This window comes from Columba livia, chromosome 2, assembly GCF_036013475.1.
Source record: "Columba livia isolate bColLiv1 breed racing homer chromosome 2, bColLiv1.pat.W.v2, whole genome shotgun sequence".
In the NCBI taxonomy this organism is placed as follows: domain Eukaryota; kingdom Metazoa; phylum Chordata; class Aves; order Columbiformes; family Columbidae; genus Columba; species Columba livia.
In genome coordinates, this window is record NC_088603.1 from 124,398,535 (window position 1) to 124,421,723 (window position 23,189).

Here is a 23,189-nt window from a genome sequence, read left to right on the forward strand (position 1 = left end):
CATCCCACACATTTCTACAAATGCTGGCAAACTGTAAGATTACAACTTTAGACATTTAGTTCTAGAGCTCTGTAAAGTCTAATATAAATGACTTGTAAGGAATACGAAGGTAGCTAATGAGAGCTCTGCGTCCAATTTAACATTAAAATCACTAAGTTTTCATTCTTTACTAACTACAAAAGATAGCACAGTCCTATCACTTAAACAATATATTTTCCTCATTAAAAACATTGTTTGCTACTAATGTGTTATCTAAAATTCTCAAACCAAAAACTGTAGCTAGAAAGCAGCAGCTTTGCCTTCTAAAATAATTATTCTAAAATAATATCAAAAGGCAAAGCTGCTACAGCTTTACACCTACACTTTAAAACCACTTTGAAAGTTTTCTGGTCTTCTTTTAGAACATCAATATGCTGACTGTATTTTTATACAACTGATAATCGCCACAAATCAAACTAAAAATTTAAGTTTCAATTTCCTCAACTAATTTCAAATGCTTTGTGTGGAATCAGAAGCAGGAGTTGAGACAGTTCAACTTCCTTTGCTTATTTGCAGATTTTGTTTCTTTTTGAAAGCTGCCATGCTGTATAACTCAAGACTCTTCTAACTCCTATTACATCACTTATTAGCCAAGCCCTGCTTGCAATCACAACAACTGATGTAATTCATTAAAACCAAACACTTCTATTTCAAACTTTAGGAGAGCTTTGGCAGCTCTGCTCACCACTGGTGAGGGTTTAATTGTTAACATGCATAACACCAGGCGAGAGTGAACACTTCTGAAAAAAAGCTACATTCTAGAAACTAAACACTCTAGAAAGTCATTTACTGCTAATATTTCCCTTAAGTCTTCCCCCCCCGCCGCCCCTTTTTCTCCTCCTACAATTCTTTCTTCCCACTATAATTGTTTTTAAGCAGATTTACACACACTTCATAAAAATCAATGAGGAAATTCCATTATGCCAAATCAGACCTTTCTTGGCCTGCATTTCCTCTCCTCATACCAAGTTAGACTAATTTACTGTTCACTGACGTCATCATCACCTGTCTCGATGCCCGCAGATTTCTCATGGTTGAAGCAATCTATCTCTATTTCACTTGACACTTCATCAGATTAACAGTGTGTATTTTAACTATGTGGTATAGATTTCACAATGGAGGATTCTCATAGTAGATGTTTTCCTCCTCTTTTTGCCTACCTAATTCCATTACTAAAGCATCTACAACAAACTTCAATGTTCCATGACAATTCTTCTAACTTATACCGGGAGATGATATTATCCCACAATAGTGATGGAACTCTTATTTCTAATTCAAATCTGCTTCTAAAATTAAAATATGAAAAAAAAGGAAACAAAATAAAACCATGCTTGCTTATTTCCTGTCTCCCAAGCACTTTGCAAATTTCTTCTGCTTGCTGAGAAAGTTCTCAGTAATATCCCACAGATCTACCAGCACTTATTTTCATTATACATGGGGGGTTTTATTTTCTTTGCCTTATACTTCAGGTATCTCAAACTGAAAAACATCAAATTTACACGTTATTAACTTATATCACAATCCTCATATATTTGGAAGAAAAATGTGACTAGTATTTATGTAGATCTATTTATTTTGTAAACCTTAAGCAGCAGTATGAGCACTTCACAACTTTTTTTTTTAAACACTCTACTTGCTTAACACTAACACTTTTTCATTGCTTTTCAAAGATTGAGTAGAACCCTGAGCTGGATGACGTAAAGTTTTTCTGAAACAGGCACGTTGAATTGCTTTAAAATGGCCATGCCAAAGCAAGTGAAAATTCATTTAATTTAAAAACAGGTTGAAATTGCACAGCCTGCAGCCACTAGTGTTAAAGCGTGAATATAAACTTTATAAGGGAAACAGATACAAACTTAAGCAGGCATCACAATAAACAAATTGATATAATTTCAAGAATAAACTTTTTTAATACATGGATAGTGTACTCATAGACAGCTCAGTTTCAGCTTTTAGTACCTGATACAAACTGTAGAATACAATTATAAACTCCCCTTTCCATACCAAAAGCTTTATGATAGCAGACAGAATGCATGTATATGAAACATATTTTTAACAACTGTCAGAAAACAATTTTACAGCAAAAGGATTAAAATTTGCAAAATTGTATTCAGTTCTTGATTTTTATCAAGGAATAAAAGACATTAAATTCTAATTTCCAATTAGTCTTTAATATATTCAGTATTACATTAGAAATACATAATCACAGCTTCCCACTTCCGTAAAAGGCCCACCTTAAAAATACCCAAACAAATTTAGAACAGCCCTTGTGGTGTGGTTGTTATATTAAATAAAAATGACTGGAAACTTAGTTTGAAAACAAACAAATCACTGAGAATAAACTACACAGTGACATCATATCTTCTGAATAAAACAGATGTTAGCTAACTTATAAATAAATGTTTCTGTTAAATTTTCAAGCATTTTTAAATAAAGTGCTTGTATTTTAATAGGTAAAAATAATCTGAGAAATCAGTGAATCACAAAAACTATTTATTAAAATTATATTTCACAAAAGAATTATCATTGTCACGTCTATATTAAGGATTAACATATAAATATGTATTTACATAATGCAGTCATGCCAGAATACTTTACAGTCAAAGCTGTTACAAAATGCCTTAGTTAATGTTTGCTAGAAAGACAAATGTTACAGTGTTAACAGTAGAGGTTATTACACTCAGCTTTGTAAGCTTTGTGCACAAAATGCACAAATTGAAGCACGCACAGAAACCAACTACAGAACTGCAGATACACACTTTATTCTACATATTTACACAGCTGTGTAGTATTTTTGTCCTCTCACAAAAATGGACATTGAAAGGTTTTGAACTACCAAAACTACTTTGCATGGCTGACTTTAGCTCAATCTTTATAGTGTCCATTTGGGAGTTTCACTTCAATGCCATAAATTCCTGTTATATTAAGACTGATGATTTCATGGATATTTTCGAGAGCAAATCAAATTAGTCTCTCAGTCACTGGTTCTGTAAATCCAAAATAACACAAGTCTTTTTTCCCTGAACCCCTTCATTCTGTGACGTACCATCAACATCATCTGCAGCTTCGCTCTCTTCTTCTTCTAGTATTTCAAAAGGAGTCAATACATCATAGAGAAATGAGAGAAAGCCATAAAACCAATCAGAGCTTTCCTCTGCTAAAATATTAAGGACTTCCTCAAGGGAATCAATATTTTCATTACTGCCATCTTTGGTCAAGCCTATACAAGAATAGAGGAAAGAGAGAGAGAGGGAAGAGAAAAAACAGAGACAGCAGTTAGGTGGAAAAAGGAAACTGTAAGAGGCGGATCTGTGAAAGACATCTCATGTCACAGATAGCAGTCTTTACAGGAATGCTAATCAGGAAATAGAAAGATGTTAAGAAAATTGAATCTTTCAAAGTATAGACTGCAATTTGGATGATAAACATGCACAATATTATGTCAATATCTTAAAAAAGGCGGCATCTTTGCTGTCTCTTCTTCCTAGTGCTACAGTTTTCTTGCTGCATCATTTACCTTTAGACAGTTTTTTAACAACAATCCTCCACTACTTAAAATAATGTGATTCGCCTTTTTTTTTTTTTTTTTTTTTTAAAAAAAATCACGTTCAAATTTGAGAGTTTGCGATTAATAGCTGAGAATAACACTTAAAAGCAACCACTACTTAAACTTCTCATGTACTGTTAAGGATAACATCTATTTTACCATGCAGAATTTTGATTTTGCTTAGAAGTGAGGACTCTAATTGCTGAGGGGGTTGCTTTGCAGTTTGTTTGCTTGTTGTTTTTTGTTTTGTTTGTGGTTTTTTTTAACATGCTTCTCAGTATTTTTTTTGTATGCTATATATTCTACATGATATACTTGATCATCAGGAATTAATTCCAAACCTGAGGATACATGGAACACAATGTAAAAATGAATAGATAGCCAATACAAAGGGTGTACGTATCATTACACAGAAAACCTAAAGCAGGCTAAAGACAGCTAAAGTAGAAATGCCAGAGCAGTCAAGAAAAAGCTCGTCACTTCTAAACTCTTTTATATCAGTTACAATCTTGGGTTACGAGACCTAATTATCTGACTGTTGTTTGTAAAATACAAATCAGCCATGACTAATGTGTTTTTTTGGTGTGTATTAAAATTCACAGGTTTACAGTTATTACTAAATAACATTTCAACTTTTCCATCCTGGGAAAAGTACAACAGAATGACCAAGCAGTGACAAATGTAAATTATTGGTAAGCTTTAATGTGGGAGAAGAGGAATTTCCCCCACTTCTAACCAGAACAAACTTTCAGTTGTGTTGGAAGGAGAAGCAGAAAAGTGGGCTAAGGATGAAGACAGATTGTTGAGACATAAAATTAAGTGAACACATTGCACATGCAGACTAGAAAGCAATATTAGGTGCAGGTTAATGAAACATTCAAGATAAAGAAGTTAATGGCAGAGACATTTAACAGATTTCAATTTGTTTATCTTACAGCACATAGTGAAAGTATCAATGATAATTCTGAGGAAACTTCCAAGTCCATGATGTTCCACATCCTTGTACCTGGATGTCCAGAACCTCTACTTGAGTGACCAGCCATTCTCTTTAATTTTTCACTGGATAGCCCAAAGGTTTTAAAATGACAGACTGAATCCAGGAGGCAATCAAGGTATTATAAATATCCCTCTCCAACTTCTTCCATGGCTTAGTTCTATAAAAATTAAATTTTATACACTTAAATTTATGCATGGTAGTCAGTCATCATTCTAATTTGTTTTCAAAGTTTGGAACGAAGCAAGATGTAAAGACATAAACCAAAGTAAGCATATTTACTGAATGAAATCTTAAGCTTGGAAACCTGAATCTAAAATAAATAAATAAGGAAATAAAATAGGAACCCAGAATTATAAATATTTATATCATTCTATTCTATTAGAATTAAAAAAAAAATAATAATAATAATAACACTCACAAAATATCCCAGGCTTTAAACAGCATTTCTGTAAGCACGTGAAGAACCATATAGACGTCCCTGTTCTTGCACTAAGTCAAGAATAAGACTTTTGGGCAACTATCTTTATAAACAATAACATGGAATACAGCAGCATGTTTTCTTTGAAAATATCAGGACAACAAAGGGAACCATAGAAACTGGAAGAATATACCTGATAGTCTTTAACATAAAAACCACTGAACTAGAAAATGCCAAACCCTTTCTTTACAATTCTCTACAAAAATGATCCAAGATGAATATAATGGCCTTTGAATCCAAGGGGAAAAAAAATAAGTCATTAATACTGAAACTATTTTTGGTCTTCATTCATTCCCATCATTGAGAACTGCTTCTCAAAGTAAAACTCAGGTACTGATAAGCACACATAAGCATGGTAAGAAGTGTCCAAAACGGTGACAAAACAGGAACTGCCCAATGAGGCAGCCACACTGGGGTAAATCAGTGACCCACAGGAAATTGTTACTGTATTTCAAAAGAAGTCTAAATATTGCAATTTAAACCAAACAGTGATGAGGGAGTAAAAATCTTTATCTATTCAGCAGCGTTACCACAATCAGCGGGGCAGAGGGCTTGCCTACATTCATTTGACATGATAAAGCCCTTCTGATCCTGCAAACATCTCTTTTATGACAAGGAGCATATGCAAGCTTTTAATATTTGAAGGTGTCACAACAGAACGTGAGAAAAATAGAGAATAAAACTCCTAAACAGCTGAACTGTCCAAAAGCATTCTTTACTGAATGTGTGATCTTTGCTCAACTGCTTGCAAACAGCTTTTTCTATTACAGGCGAACCAGTGGTGGGGAGAATAAAAAAAAAAAGTTCGTTTACAGAGGCTTGGGTTCTACTGTTTACTACCCTTTGATTGCTGTACACTAAGGTTTGGGTTTTCTTTCCATTTTCTGCATAGACAGACTACCCTGAACTAAATGCACAAGAACAATATATGGATGACTTTCTGTAGCTGCAGTTCCACAATTGTAGTAACTACTGCAGCCATTTATGCAGAACTTCTCAGGATACTGATGCTTGTTACAAAGGACTAAAAACAAAAAAAAGTTCAGCTCCAAAGATTCTATTACAACAGACATTGGTACTCCCTATACATGCATTTTTTGGTAATACTACTAAAGCCACTGTTTCTCTATACTCAGTTCTCAAGTACAGAGGTTCAAAACTCTTCCTGAGAAAAACAACTTCCTTCAAAGAACAACCAGAGTCTTGTGGACAAAAAGTGGGAAGAGAATTACTGATAACAACAGCCCTCAAAGGACCAGATTAAGAGGCCTCTCTTCCCATCTTCCCACCAAAATGAATTCAGTAAACAGAACCCCACAAATAGCTATGAAAAAGAAAGAATCTGCAAGAGGACTGCAGACTAGGTTCAACAAGTTTGCATTTCCACACTGGATATTTTTTCATAAATTAATACGAAACTAACACATCAAATATTTAGGGTTGGTTGGCTGTGCTTTTTTTGTTTTGTTTTATGTGTCCCGTCACAACCCTCCACCCTGCTTCCAGTCTTTTACTTGGGGCAGAAGGAATGAACACACTTCTTACACACCGCTTTTACGATTACTTAACCAAACCTCCTTCGCTTGCAACAGATAAAAAGAACAGAACCTACCATACCTTACACGTACAAAAAAAAATAAAAATATTCTATTTAGGTGTGCCCAAGCAGTACAGAAAACTAAGTTACAGCTACTAAACCATTCTTTGAAATATAAAATAAACTCATGCTGGTAGGAGCATTTCTCAAAAATAAACTAACTTTAAAATATACTTAGCATCAATATGCAAATTAAATCTTTAAATTTGTAGTGAAAACTAAAGACTATGGAAGTGGGGAACATTAAAACACTGTACACACCACAATTTCAATATGCAGTAGTTGAGTAATAGCTCAATAGGGGAAAAGATAAAAGTATATGACTTCATAGCATTAAACATCAAACAGCAGTATCTCCTTTTAAAGTCAATATCACATTAGCAGAGAAACCACTTGCTTTTATGGTAGTCTGACCCAGAGAAAAATCCCAGAAAGTAACAAATCTTCAAACACAGCATATATACTAACAAAATCCTCACAAAAAAAATATAAAGGCAGCTATGTATTCAGTATTTAGAAAGTTACCCTAAACCAGCTGAACACAGGCTTACTATCTGGTTGTCTTTACTACAAAGATTTAATTCCGGAAGACAAATTGCTCAAGAGGGAATCTAGTCTTCCACTTTCTGCATCAAAGAAATACACAGTCTGTGTAGTGGTATTCATTTTTTTAGGTCATATTATATGTTAAATGCAAGCAAGAACAATAATTTACAGTATCACAGTATGTTTGGGATTGGAAGGGACCTCAAAAGATCATCTAGTCCAATCCCCCTGCTGGAGCAGGAACGCCTAGGTGAGGTCACACAGGAACATGTCCAGGTGGGTTTTGAATGTCTCCAGAGAAATAGACTCCACAACCTCCCTGGGCAGCCTGTTCCAGTGCTCTGTCACCCTTACTGAGAAGAAGTTTTTTCTCAAATTTAAGTGGAACCTCTTGTGTTCCAGCTTGATCCCATTACCCCTTGTCCTATCATTGTTTGCCACCAAGAAGAGCCTGGCTCCATCCTCATGGCACTCACCCTTTATATATTTATAAACATTAATAAGGTCACCCCTCAGTCTCCTCTTCTCCAAACTAAAGAGACCCAGCTCCTTTACCCTTGGTAAAGCCATGCTGACTGCCCCTAATAACCCTCTTATCCTTGTTATGCCTTGAGATGGCACCAAGGATAAGCTGTTCCGTTACTTTCCCAGGGACAGAGGTGAGGCTGACCGGTCTATAATTACCCAGGTCCTCCTTCTTGCCCTTTTTGAAGACTGGAGTGACATTTGCTTTCCTCCAGGGGTACAGGGCTCCCCAGGACAGCCTCTGGCAGAGTAGACAGAGACAAAGAAGGCATTCAGTAATTCTGCCTCCTCTGTATCTTCTGCCACCAGGGCACCCACCCCGTTCATCAGTGGGCCTACACTGCCTCTGGTATTAGTTTTATCTGCTACGTATTTGAAAAAGTTCTTTTTGCTGTCCTTGACCCCTCTCGCCAGCTGTAATTCTAAGGAGGCCTTGGCTATCCTAGCTGCCTTCCTACATCCTCTAACAGCAGCCTTATATTCTTCCCAAGTGGCCAGCCCCTGCTTCCATGACCTGTAAACTCTCCTCTTCTGCTTGAGCATACCCAACAGATTCCTATTCAACCACGCAGGCCTCCTGGCTCCCTTCCTTGACTTCCTACGTGTGGGGATGCTCTGATCCTGAGCGTGGAAGAAGCGTGGAATTTACTGGGAACTTTAGTTACTAATATTATATGCTAGGTATTAGAAAAAAATATATTTTTATATTCAGAAGTTTTATCATGTAACTTTCCAAAATTTACCATTTCCTTTGTACTACACAAAATATTCTTAAAACTTCAACGAGAATAAATCATATTTCTAATAAAGTATTCAAAAACAATAAAAATAACTTCTGATTCGTGACCTTTTAATGTCACACTTGAAGTACACGGTTTAAATGCATGATGAGACAAACTTATAATAGAAACACTGTCGTGTACTGGCAGAATTCCCAGCTACATCAAGTTGCATTAAACAGAGATGTAACAAAGCAGCAGCATATATCTGGCTACCACCTTGGCAAACTGAATCCAGCTAACACGACCCACAAGAGACAGATGATTCACTTTCTATACACAACAGACAGAGAAGGATTGGGATTATAACTATACAAAGTGTTACCTTATACACCATTTATAATTAACACACAATCTGTAGCTCTGAAGACATTCAGAGCACTGGAGATTCTTCGGAGCGCCTCTCACATTCACACCACGGCAAACCGGTTCAGTAATTTTGATTGTGTGGGTTTTCTTTACTCATAAAGGGATTAAACAAATGAACCCCCTAAAAATACCTGCTTATTTCTGCAAACATAAGTGGGGAAAAATAAACTGATGATAAACTGATTTTTAGGGAGTACAAGTTTCAAATAGCAAACCATAACATCTTAATACACTATAGATATACTTTTGATAACTTTGACTAATTGAATTTGACAATTCTACTTTGCCATCAGCTCAAGCTATTATTTAGAATGTTGGGTTTTTTTGTTTTATTTGTTTAACTTGCTAGGTTTCTTTTCTCAGAAAAGTTTTACATTTGAACAAATCAATTAAAGAAAAGTAAACTTTCTAACATCAGGTACGCAAAAAGTGTCCATCCAATTGTTCATGACAGTGCTTTAACTGCCGACAATGTAGGTAGCAGGGCAATACCACAAAACATATCTAGTGATGGAAATTTCTTTTTGAAGGTATATAGTGAGCAGAAAGATACTCTCCCTAAACCCAGTGTTTCAAAATCAAAGAAGTAAAATTCATGTCATGTAGGATTTGATTTCTCAAGGGCAAAGAAAACTAACAGACTTGTGGAGAAGTCAGAATAGAGGAAAGACAGTACAAATCTATGCTAGACAAAAAGTCATTTAAGAAGTACAAAGGCCTGTTGGAAGAAATTTGAAACTGGACCTGGCTTAACATGTTAACATAAACAGTGTTTTAACTCTTGAAGCATCTTAAGCCCTGCATCTGGTAAAGCTATTAATCATCACAACCATATTTTCAACAGCTGATACAGCAGCATCAACCACCTAACTTCACAACCATACTATGAGTAACTAAATGCTTTCCACTCACATTGCTGTATCAGAAGAAAAAGAATACAGCTTCCTACAAAAAGTTTGACATGCAACCCTACCACTTGCATTAAGAAAAAAAATCTGAAACTATTAAATCAGTTTAAGTTCTTCAATTAGGAAAAAACAGAATTATTGTTTTGACATTAAATCAAAACAAAACATGAATATGACAATTGAATTACATAATCATTCCACCTGCATTTGTACTTGCCTAGCAACACTTTAGCATCTTCCACATCAAAATCTCCATCTCCATCAGCATCATATATCCCAAGCTTGCCTAGAAATGCAAACAGAGGAAGAAGAAAGAATTAGAGATTCAGCAGTTCATTTCTAGCACAGTGCTTTCAATGTGCGATGGCTGACTGTCAATGCTAGGTTGTTATCACATTTTTTTAAATGATTTAGCCATACTCTTCTTAACCATATTTTAATTTTCCTGGAAAATATGACAAATATTTTAAGTTCCTTTCTGCACTTACTAGACTTCAGACTGAACACAGGTTAGGTTTTTTTTACACGTATTTATTTTGGTGCTAAAAGTTTTGAAAACAATCTGCAATTAAGTGATGCATTTTATGTGAACATGCTTTGCTCAGAAAGAAATTTAAGTTCACAAGGAACACTCAACATGTTTGAGGGAAAAGAAATAATAAAATAGGAATTAATCAAATAATCACCATTTGTTTCCTTATTATATGCTTCTTGCTATTCTAGATTCTCAGAAAAAAAAAAAAGACAGGTATATTATTTTTAGTGCCAAGTTAATAGAAAGTAAGTAACCTAGTTTCTGGACAAAACAAAAACATTCATAATTTTATCAACAACTGCATAACAGCCACAAGTTGCCCATCCTTTTACTAGTGACTATAGGTGAATACATCGGACTTCTTACTTCTATTTTTGAAACTGCAGCACTACCATCCCTAATATAAGCAAAAGGAGAACCTAGTTTCTGTTCAAAAAGAATTTTTAGCATAGAATCATGATATCCAGGATTGAAAGTGTCCTGGGATCACCAAGTGAATAGAGAGCTATCTAACTAGTTTTGGTAAAATTCAGACATAACTTTTAATAGATTGAAATTCTGCACACTATTTGCAGAAGAACTCTAAGTCCTTATAGTTTGCCAGTTTAATATTACATTTCACATTCTCTAAATGGAGGCACAACTTGATTGCCACTAAAATAAATGAAATATTGTTCTTAATATAGTACTTAGAAAATTATAAAACAATTTTGTGGAAGAAAAAGTTCAGACTTGGTTCTAAAACAGCCAAAAATAAGGCCATCACTGCTGTATGGAAGAAATCAGTTATAAAAGATCTTTATCAGTTTATGGTTAAACACAACAGACTGGTAGAATAAATGTAATTCTCTAGAAATAAGAAGAATTGGATCATCTTCAAAACCATAAAGAATGAGACAGATGAGAAACGACAGTTTCACGTCACTTTAAAAGAATAAAAATTCTCTAAAAAATTAAAAGCATGAAAAAGTAAACACAAATTTTGAGCCAGGGGACTGTAAAGCAATCTTATTTCTCTAATATCCTACCTTGTAAGACCTCTGACAAGTTATAACGGAAATCCTTTGCTTTGGCTGCATGCATGGTAAAAATATAGAAACCATTATTTGCATGACTAGACCCAACTGAGTTTCAAAGCAGAAGCTTCTCTTAAAATCAGTCACAATCAAAAACACATGTACCAACAGACTTGCAAAGCTTTCAAAAGTGCATGTTGAAGTCTACATGATCAAGGATATACTCTACCCATGGGCATACATCTTGAAATTTAAGATATGAATTTTCTCCCTTAAATGTTATATTAGCAATACTATCTTAACATAACTATACTGAGATACAATTATCACCGCTGTAAGCTTAAAACTGAAGTTCATTCATGAGATAATGACTCATGAGTTGTCCTGACTCTATAGGCAACATAGTCTATCACAGAAGCAGTAACATTAGCTGCCCACTTTCAAATACTGCTGCAAGTTTCTGAGAGCTTAAACTGAAACAATGCATATTCAGCTGACCTTTCAAAGGAACTACAGTACACGTTACAAAGACATCCATATCTATCCTTGGAGATTTCTTCAATTATTTAAGAAATGCAGCATGTTAATAACCTTTTCCAGTCTTCTCAGAATCTCATTTTAACGCCATAACAGAGTTCAGCACTAAAATGTACTTTTTGAACTACATTGCCTACTCTTATCATGAAGGTCATTTGCAAACAGCAAAGTAGTAAATTCAGCTACCTAAAAATTTAAAATGGCCTGCATTTAGTGTATATTATTATTATTAGAAGTGTCTTAAAATTTAAAATTCTTACCTAGAACTTCTTCATAATCTACAAGTTCAAACCAGACAACTGCTACTGATGTCCAAACTCCCAGCAAAGCAATTACCATAAACCAGGTGAAAAATGAGCTTCCAGAGAGGCCATCTTTCTTTCCATTCTTGCTTCCTCCATGTTTAGTCTCTGTTAAAATAAGGCAAACAAGTAAGAAAAATGGATTTGTATACAAGTTAGAAAATGATGATTGAGGACATAATTATAAATCTTGTTTCTTGTGACTGCACAGAATATAAGACATTTGAGGAACACTTTTTTTTTAACCTCACTACTGTTATTTGCTTTTCATATCACTGTGAAGTGCTGGGAAGCTCAATGATTAAGTAAAGCTCTATAATAGACCAAACACCAAATATCCACATGTAACTTGTCTTAAAAACTTCGTTGGAAATCCCCCCTTCCTCCCCTTTAGTGTGTATTTATACAGAGCTTAACATTTTTCAGATGCTTTGCATTTGTGCCAACAGTTCTCAAACCGCCACCAGAGGGCAATACAATCAGCAGAAATAGTTTGGAAGAAAAGCGGTCCTTCTGAAACAAATTTCAAGGCTAGCTAAACTAGTTCACAGAATAAACATGAAAATTCAAAAAGCCTAAGAAGGCTCTAAAATCTAAATCATATTAAGGGTCAGACTCCAAGTTCAGACACTCTACCAACTAAAAATATCTTCGCTGTTGCTTAGAGTCAGGCAGAGATTCACTACATGCTGAATACTTTTAGACTTCCAATCCCATGAAACATAAAAGTAGAAGGATGACAAAGAGACTTAATGCAAACCACAGCTTCATTTATAACCACACACAGGGAAAGTGTATAAAAAAAAAATACAGTAGTTACAAACAAACCACTGGGAAAAGAAAGGCCTCAACCTAGCATATGGGTAGGGGGGTTCAAATGGTCGTCACTACTAGAGAAGAAATAAATTGCTTGGTCTGTTGCTTTAGGATCATTTTAGAGAAAGATGGATACATGTAGTAAATCCATGTGCACCCAAAAAGATGCCTGTGGCACGTCTCAAAAGTTAAAGTTCTGCTCTTCTGCCTCCTGATAATACCGCTGACAGGCTGGCAACTGGCTGCAGTTCCATGTCTACCAGCCTATTCCACTTCACTTCCTTCTAAGCACCAGCCTTTGCCCATTCAGCTCCAGTCAGTCCTAGGTCTTGAAGTAAAACTATTTTCTCACATATTTTGAAACACTCTAGGAACTTTGTCAGGAATATTATAACACAATAAGGTGGGGAGTTAACTTTACCACACTAGCTGCAGTAACGTTTGATGTATTCATCAACACGGATGACAGAAAAAGACAAAAAAAAATACTCTGAACTATCTAATTATCAACATAACTGGGTTTTAGAATAGAGTGGAGTAGCTCTGAAAGATTAATAATGAGAGACTGGTGACTGACTCATCTCTGTAATAGATATTATATAGTACTTTCATATCCTGCTTGCCATCAGGTTCACAGCTGTAATAAAATCAACTTTTATTACATTGCTTGTGCTATATACCGAGTTCAGACCAATAAAAAATAGCCAACTTGTCAGTTCTTACTCAGGTCAGCATTCTATTGAAACAAAAATCTTTTATTAAGACTACTCTGTACAAAGATCAAATACCAACAATTTCTCTTCTACATTAAAACACAAATTTGCCTTGATATAGGCTGTCCAATAATATCCAGAGAGAAACCAGGACAACCTGGCTTCACACCAGGCATGTATCGCTTGCTATTGCACAGTACCCTAATTATATATGTGCAAGGTCCATATACATAACATCACAACATTTCTCTGTTGGGACAGATGTACAGGTAGCCCAAAAAACAGAGGCAAAGACAAGCTGCGTGTGCCAGCACATTCAGAAATATGACCAACTGTATAGGAAAATTATTGAATGTACACTTGAGCCGGAAATTTTAGTATTCAGAAATACTCAATTATACTATGCAATAGCAGAACTTCATTAGTCTTGTGTTCCAATGTAGTCAATTGAAGCTTTGTATTTATTTAAAACTAAACCCTCAGGCCAAAAAAAAAAAATTAAATTATTCCAGGTTGCAACTTTGTTACAGAGCAAACTAGTTATTAGAAGAAACAAACAGGAAAGAAAATCTTACTGTATTATTTCACACTTATTTACCTTACTGTTTTCTACTGTTTACTGCTAATTGCTTCTGAAGAAAGGGCTTTACTTATTAGAAGAACAGGAAAATGAAAAAGAAAAGATGGCTTATTTAAGTAATCATGCACAGCTGTTCATATTTTTTCCTGTCTAAGAGATCACTTCATGCAAATACCTCAAAAAACAATTCTCCTTTTAAAATATCATTCACAGAGACACATTTTTATGCTGTGGTTTCCTATCTTATAGGAAAATTATTTTCAAAACTCTTGAAAAATTCTATTAAGAATTCAACCATATGGCAGCTTGATCAGGCAATACTTTCATAGCAGTACAAGTTATATAACATAAAATTTACCTATGATCTGCTCAGCTAACCCTACACAGAGGGTCAGAACAAAACAATTGCAAGGACTGACGCTGGCTCAGGGCTCATTCCAGACAGTTAATTCCCAATTCAAGCCCTTTCCCTGCACATGCTGCCAGCCATGTCAGAAGTAGGTCACTTGCCATATCTGGTAAGCCTGTGCTTACACCACCAGATGTCTTTGTGCAGACATCAGAAAGTCTTAAAGCATGCTCTGTTCCTTCACGGCAAATCTGTAAAAGTTCTGTACCTCACCCACCCCACATTAAGAGTCATGCCTAGATTAAGAAGTATGAAAAAGTTGTTCCTTTTACTTTAGCTTATGTTAAAGACATGTAGCAATTTCACATACTCCAAAAATGTCTTCAAATATCTGACTTTAAAGTTAAAACAATGTCTCTTACATTAACGTGTACTTTACTCAAGCAAAACTTAAGTTAAAATAAGCCACCTGCCATAAACTCACACAATACCGCTACTCCAGAGAACACTTAATCAAAGAGAACAGAGGCAATCTGTAACCAGACTAGAACAGCAAACTGGCCAGAAAATACCAACATACTACAGTAAGCCAGTTATTTTGCTGATTACAAAATCAGGCATGGCCAGTATTTGCAATTACACGTTTTCCATTTGTTCACAAAAAGGTTAGGATTATACCTGTGTCGTCAGCCATTACATTAGTGCTCGATCTCCAAAGACAGAGCGAATGCGTCGATATTTCCAAAAATTAATGTTGGGAGCAGAATAAGAAACGATTTATCCTCACTGTAGTCTTGCAACAGGAGCAAACAAGTTTCCTAAAGCCAGCTCAGCTGTAGCCCGAAACTGGACCCAAGAGAAACCTCTCCTCCAAGTCTATTTTTAGAGCTGTTATCCTCAGGAGCCAAACGCTTTTCAGAACTCATATGGCAATCTAGTTCTGACGACAATCAAATTCACTTACTCCTCCTAACAGAGCATCCTGGGTAGCTGATCCTTTCCCCTCCCCTTAATCCTCCAACATCAAACACGGCAGCGAATGAAACCAAGAACACTGTACTGTGGTATTTTTGCTGCAATGTATGCCTCGGTGCCTGAGCTCTCAGGACATTAAATCCACCAGCATAAACCGAAACACAAGTCTGGACACAAAGCTTGCCTGCTTGCATTTGTTAAGTTGGCCCTTGCCCAAGAAACTTTCTCCATGTGGGCAACTTTTCTGCCAGGCATCCCCAGTATCCTGTAGAGAATGCTCATTCGAAACTTGCTGACTACTTTAAGAATAAAAGACAGTTAATTTCTAAAATGTAGAATTTTCAGATCAGGGCTGTTGCCCTGGTACACCTCATATTTGCTTCTAGCAGATTGTTTTGCCAAAGCAAATCTGTTTCCCTGGAGGCAAGTTTTCTATTGCATATTTGTTAAAAGTAGCAGAGATGTTGATTTTGCTTTGTTGCCCTCCCTTTCCAGAAAGGACTAACACTAACTGATCTCATTCACCCTTCTTTTAAATTCTGACAATATGCACACTACCTGTACAGCTTAAAGCTGACACAAGTGATTAATGATCAACATACTCTCTTCTTAAGGACCAGGAAAGGAGGGGGGGGAAAAAAAAAAAAAAAAAAAAAAAAAACAACAAACACCACAAACCATTAATACACTATTCAACTTATTCACATCTTCAATTTCAGCAAACTATTATTTTCCCCACTGCATTTCAAGCAAAAGCCAGTTATTTTTGTGTGGGAGGACGACAGAGACAAACTCATGTCTCATTAGCAGCAACCCTAAATAAAAATTTCAGGATGTAGCACTTTGCCATTCTTCCCCCAAGCTTCTTTAAATAACATTGCCACCAGGTAAAAGGAGAGAACAGCGGAATATTGCAGCTCCTTTGAAAAACAACATACACCTCCTGTGGTTTTAACATTCAGCAACTAATTCCCAAATGTAATTCCCAATAGCTCAAGGGAGAAAAAAAGTGAGAAACAACACCCAACTGAGTTTAAGACTTTTCAAATGGATGCTGCAATTAGTGTCTCTTTTAACTATTTTTAAAGCCACCTGAATACATCAAAAAGAACAGATGCTTTAAGAAAGACCTCCTGACTACTACACTTAGCAACATGTGTGATACACAAGGGGTTTGGAGCAAGATATGATGAAAATTTAAACAAAGGGTAAAAGTCATCAAATATGCACAGCAATCAACAGCTTATTAAGGGAAATAATTCTACATGCAATTATATGTAGCCCATTGCATATAAAACCTATGTTGTTTCGACAGGCATTAGATTAGGCAATTTGGTGCAACTTCACTCGCACTGCACCTGAGTCTACAGATAACAGATCTTATTACAAGTGAATTAATGGAGTATACAAACGATACTCAGAACCTGAAGTCCATATTATGAGTATTTTGGGGGGATTGCTCTAAACTGGATGAATGGTTGAATGCCCATAAGTAGTTGCAGCATACCTTTCTGTTTCATCTTACTCAAATCTAAGTAAGGATATTCAGGGACAACAGCATAAAGAATAAAAGCAAAGTGAATGGAGCTAGTCAAGAAATTAACTTAAAATGCACACTCCTAGTTTGAACTAACACACATATGTTGACCTTTAACCAGGTACCCACTGTCTTAACTTGTGCCCTTTAAAAAGCAGTTGATTACAAAAACATGTTATTTCCAATAAATGATAGACATCTTCCTTTCTGAAGAAGAAAACTACAGTTAAAATGGGGAAACCTCAGACTCATCAAAAGGAAATCAAATCAAAAGCCCACAAAACTGAAACAATCATATACATGTATCCCATGAACAAGATACATTAACACATGCCTTGAAAAATATAGCTTACAAATGTGTCTCTGGATGCTATAGTTCAAAATACCAAACAACATAATTTTTTATTAGTTTTGTGCAAGATAAAGGTTAAATTGAATAGATAGATATTTAAAATACAATTCAAGATAGCTAAGTCAACAAGCACAGATTTCTCATGAGGTCTCATTCTATCACATTCAAATGCTGTGATTACTGGCTTCTCTGATGGTTCTTATTTGAAGAAACTCAAATTGCTTCACTAATGTTCAAAATTAGGATTATTCAACTGAGTTGTATAACTGTTTCAAATTTGAAAATCATCTTAAAGTTAGTTTTGCTACAACTATGCGCTCCATGCTATTTTAGTTAATTTTGGAAAAGCAGATCCAGACTAGCAGTAAGAATTCCACCTGTATATCACTACAGAAGTGCAAGCAAAGAAGATTAGAGGAAAAAAAAAAAAAATCAATTCCGAACACAAAAATAAAAGTAGGTTTCAAAGCATCAAGCTAAGCTGCTATAATGCATACAATTATTTCTCTCAAAGGTACATTATGAAGTAATATGGAAGCAATTACGGATTATCACATGAAAAGAAGGGTGCACACAAGTTAACAGTTACCAGAAATTAGAAAAACATAGTAAAAGAAAAAACAACAAAGCACTGATCAGAGAAATATCTAAAAATAGGATTTCAGAAATAAAAGTTACCGATCAGCTAGATCATAGGGAGACTTCAGAACAAGCTTGTTTTAAAAGCAAAATGTAGAGTGATATAAAACAGATATGTGAGAAAAAAAAATAAGTTACAATAGAACCATCCTGCCATGAATAAAGCTGAACTAGTAGCTGTGCAAAGACAGAAAACAACCTCTCTTGTATGAACATGGTCTGTTACTGCTTGACATTTTTGCTGAACGATCTTTTCCAGTATGATTAATGATAAAACAAGTGTGGCAGGACATTCTCAGTAATAAAACTGCAGTTATTTTTTTTAAACAGTTTTGACAGAAAGGTTTTTTGCGGGGTGGTCAGTAACAGGTTTTTTGGATAAAATACATATCAAAGGAAGTTTACAGCATTCTCTGTTGACACTATTTTCCCCCACCCTATTAATAAATATGAGCCAGTTTTTTTCCACTCACTACAGTGGGAGAGGTCACATCTGGGTGTATATATATACATGCATACACATATACTTGTATTATCTGTATTTTTTAAATCTAGACTCAATAAGCATGTGTGTTGAACTGTTCCCTTCTAAGAAGACCACACACCACAACGATTGCAAGTGCTATCCTGAAGTAAAATCGATTTTCATCTTTAATTTTCACTCAGTGTACCAAAGGTGAAATAATACACTTAAGCTTCTGATGTCCTTTCATAAACTGTACTTCATTTTGTAAGGGAGAAAGGGTCACTATTTTCTCTCTGCTTCCTTTACAGATGGGAGATTTTTACTAAAATACTTATCACATGTAAAATATTCCAATGTTAAATTTTCAAAAATATCCCTACCCAGAAATTTGTTTGTTTTACAGTCACGGCAGCAGGGTCTTCAGAAATAAGATCTAAATGTTAGAGGTTTCTTTTAATAAATTCAATATAAATTCTTTGTAATGCTAAATTGATTCTTCCTTTCATTATCTTCAGCAAAAATAGAAAAAAAAAGTGTCTTTTCTATTATTGTTCTTACTAAAAGCTAGATTCCTGCTCTGCACCTCATATAATTTAGTCTACATGGTTACAAGATAGCTGTACGTATTAGGAAAGGACTTTAATAAACAAAATCAGAAACTTACTGGTTATGAACAGAGGAATGGATGGAAAAGAAAGAGCTATAAATTCAAAGAAAACACCAAGAATAGACCCTAAAGTTGAAACAATAAATTAGCCAAATGGAAGGCAATTTTCAGTCTCCTGCTGCCACTTCCCATTTTTTTACTCTAGTGTTTGAGGAATTTTTCCATATTCCGTATAAAATCAAAGCTCGTATAAACTTTTAAGGTCCTTAATTTTCAATCCCTACAAGAGTTCTCATAGTAAAGCATCCTACTATACAAACAATCAAAGCACAACATAAATATTGAAAACAAGAGCAAAGTCAAATTCAGAATTCAACAACTAAGCAGGCTGATCACAAATATGCTGAGGATGGCCAACTGGAGAAAAATATAATAATTAAAAAATATATGCATAGTGAACTATTTTAAAAAAAACCCAAAACTATAGGCTCACAAGCACACTGTAACTTCCCAAGTGAATGGAAGCTCCTCCCTTCACTGGATGAAGAGTTTCATTGAACCATCTCCTGGAACTCAACACTTACTCAGGATGTGAAAGATCAGAAATTCAGTTCTCTCTGCAGCGGGGACACTGAGTTTCTTCAGAGGTCTAAAACACATTTTTAAGGATACCCAAGGGTGTAAGAACAAAGTATTTAAGTCCTTCAAGATGAAGCTGTTCATTTGTGCACAATCAAATCTTAACTAATCAGAGCAGAAACTTGTAAAAGTGGAGCTCTGCAGAACAGAGACTAAAACCCAGTTTTTCCCCTTTTCTATGTAGGAAAGGGGACACTGGACATAACTGGCCTTTCGTCACACTCTTTCTCAGCAGGCTGAATCTCTGTTTCACATTGCATTGGAACAGTTTCAACAAGAATGTAAAATATACACTCTCACTCCCATTCAAGTATACTCCGTAAAGAGCAGCTGCAATACTCGAAGTTTACCAAACTTTTTCAAGAAAATGAAATTAATTTTTTCTCCCCTATCCTGAGTGACAGTTCCAATTACCAAAGTATTGTACAGAAGTAAGAAACCACTCTTTCCAGTCCTGTTCCACACAAGAGCAGGTCCGCAATCATATTGTCTGAAAATATGCTTCAAGTAAAAGAGATCCAGGTTTTTTCCTTTTTCATATTCAGTTTATAAAGAGAGATGGTCAATACTTTTAAGAAGTCAGCATATTTCTGAACATAAGCTGTTACAGTTCAAAATACTCTGAAGACAAAGAAACATTCTGGTTCACAAGGAAGCAACACAATATTTAGAAGATTTTTTTTAGTTGCAAGCTAAGGTGATTTGTTGCTAAGAAGTGAGAATTAATTATTCTTCAGAAAAAATTCCAACACAAAACAAGACTATCATTTGGCTGATGTCAAGCCTCACTCCCAACGGTTTTTTTAAGTTTTTATTCTTATGTAGTTACATTTATTCTGACTACATTTATGAATAGTGAACAAATCCTGATTGCCTTCCATTTAAATGATTTTTGTAAGACATACCAGCACAACAGAAATGAGAAAATTAATTCAGAAGAAATCTACTTACAAAAGAAACATCATAACAGCGTTTGGCTTTTTTTTTTTTAAGAAACAGAAGTTTTTATCTCTAAGAGAAAAGCAGTCACAAATTAAAGACAAAAATAAACATAATAAGAAATTCTGTCCTAGCAGGTTGCACAGTTTTCTAAGACTTGTCAAAGGCACTTTATCCAGCACAGCAGTGAATTTAACTTGCAGTGCTCACTCCGCACTTTTCAGTGAGGTTTGGAGAGACCAGATGTTTGCCATCCTAAGAGCTGCTGCTGTCAACAGAACTCCAGAGGAAAATTGTTAATCTAAGCACAACTGCTGAAGTCAGAAGAGGTAAAAATGAATAGAGGGATATATGTTAGTACGAGAACATCCTGAATCTGCACCTGCTTCTTTTCCCAAACACTTCAGTCAATTTTGTCAAGTTTTGGTTTTATGTGTAACACAAACTAGAATAATGTCCAAAACTGAATGTAAAACTTGCCACTTGTAAACTTACTTGACATAAACATCAAGCCAAGAAATTCAAGGTTAAGACTACAAGCTTGTAAAGAAATTTTAGTTTGTCTCCTGCTCCAGGATCAACATTTATGTATCAGTTATACAACTGATGAGGAGAGAAAAATCAATTTCTATTTTATCTGTGCAGATGACTTAGATTTTTAATAGCTGCTGTTTTGGTTAACCAGCTCTCTCCCACAGAACACTTGGAAATAAGAAGATTTAAAATTATACAATCTACCTATCTTGTATTTGATTTTATGCAGCCAGTAGTCCTACATAATTACTAGGTTAATTAAATATTTGGTTGTATTTAGGTCAGAGCAGAGTTCAGGAAAGGTAAATGTGCAAAGGAAATACAAGAAATACTTAGGCCCAGAACATGCAAATTCTGCTGGTGACCTTTAAAAAAAGTTTCTGTTACATAAGGCTGAAATCTTCAACTCTGTGTATAGCATGCTGGCATTAATTTTAGGGTATTTTTTCCTTGTTCCATTTTCCTATCCTGTAATGTGGGTCACATCAATTTGTTTCAGCAACAAGTCCTAATTAAGCCACAAAAGAAAGAAAACTGATTATGCAGTTTCAGTTTTTTCATTTTTTCTTATGGTTTGAAGGAGTTTCAAATAGAAGTTGCCAGTTGCCAGGCAAGTACCTACAACTTTGCTATACAAGAATTTCTACTCATGGAAAAAAGAACTTTTAAAAATCCTTTATTTAATGCCTAAAACTTATCAAAGTTTCAAGCCTGATACTAAGCCAATTTAATTAGGTGTTAGTTCATAGAAGTGCTCTTCATCTGTAACTTCTACAGAGTTCAAAAGATATTTTAGTTGTCTTATACCTACAGTCCTATAAAAAGGTTTAAAAATATGTTGTCAGGAGAACTCAGTTAAGAAAGTATTGCTCGTTTCACAACTTTTTTGCTACAGAAGATATAGCCGTGTCTTCCAGTTACTACAGCAAGAAATAGTTGCACTTTCTTTAATACTAAAAAAAACCCAAACTTAAAACACGCTCGTGTAAAAAGAAAGTGAGATATGTTACATTAGTCATTAATTGTCAATTATCATTCAAACATTACCTCAGGAAATAAAATTGTAGAACAAAAAAATAACTACTTGAGAGTTATAGAAGCCCTAGCTATTAAATATTGTATAAAGAAAGTCTTCAGACAAATAACTTGTTAGCATTTGTTACATTGGCTAAGTACATGCATAGTAATAATACAACTCCATATTAAGGAGACTAACATTTGTTTAATTTTAAAAGTTCCAACAAAGCTAAACCACACATATTACAGCCTGTTCAAGTCAGTATATGCTTATCTGCATACTTAATTTACAGTGTGTTTAAAGACACAGAGTTACGATTTCCACTTCAAAGCATAGCTCAAAACACTTCCATGCAAAGAGCTAGCCCGTAGGATGCAGTTAGGAAAACCTTGCTGCAGGCTAACACATAGATTACCAGTTTGCGATCTTCATCAGGAAAGAACCACTTGGGGTAAATCAACTTCACCGCTCAAGTTCTCTACAACGAAGAATTCAATGTAAGAGTTAGGACGGGAAGACCTTTTACATGTTTCAAAGTGATTCAGAAAGGTCCAGCTGAAAATGAACATTTTTTCTTTTCGTACAGGTGATCAGTAAAGGGGTTTTCTGTTTGAAGAAACAGCAATCTCACTTCTTTATGCATTCTGTAACTAGAAATAATCTTAACACAGATGCCTTTTACCACTAGTGAATGTTGTTGTCTCTACTGAAGCCCTTAAATATCCTGCCATTACCTTAGCATACCCAACCAAACCATTCACTTTCTCCTCCCTTTTACCCAGATGACTTTCCATAAAACTGTGCACTGAGCCGGTCTGGGGAAAAATGGATCAGCTTTTGGCTTATCAGT

At 35.2% G+C, this 23,189-nt stretch overlaps 1 protein-coding gene across 11 annotated transcripts in view; it reads right to left on the reverse strand.

The window, feature by feature from the left end:
• Positions 1-23,189, reverse strand: part of ASPH (aspartate beta-hydroxylase) — a 111,744-nt gene that overhangs the window by 82,984 nt on the left and 5,571 nt on the right. For 4 of the 11 annotated variants that reach the window (XM_065053634.1, XM_065053641.1, XM_065053636.1 and 1 more), the window contains exons 2-4: positions 12,134-12,283; positions 11,349-11,393; positions 10,003-10,071 (exon numbers count right to left, since the gene is read on the reverse strand). In XM_065053634.1, coding sequence (XP_064909706.1) covers positions 10,003-10,071; positions 11,349-11,393; positions 12,134-12,283 — 264 coding nt within the window. Of the gene's footprint in view, positions 1-2,515; positions 3,260-10,002; positions 10,072-11,348; positions 11,394-12,133; positions 12,284-15,311; positions 16,201-22,754; positions 22,818-23,189 lie in introns of those variants that run through there. The other 7 variants (XM_065053635.1, XM_065053638.1, XM_065053640.1 and 4 more) reach the window with 6 other exon arrangements.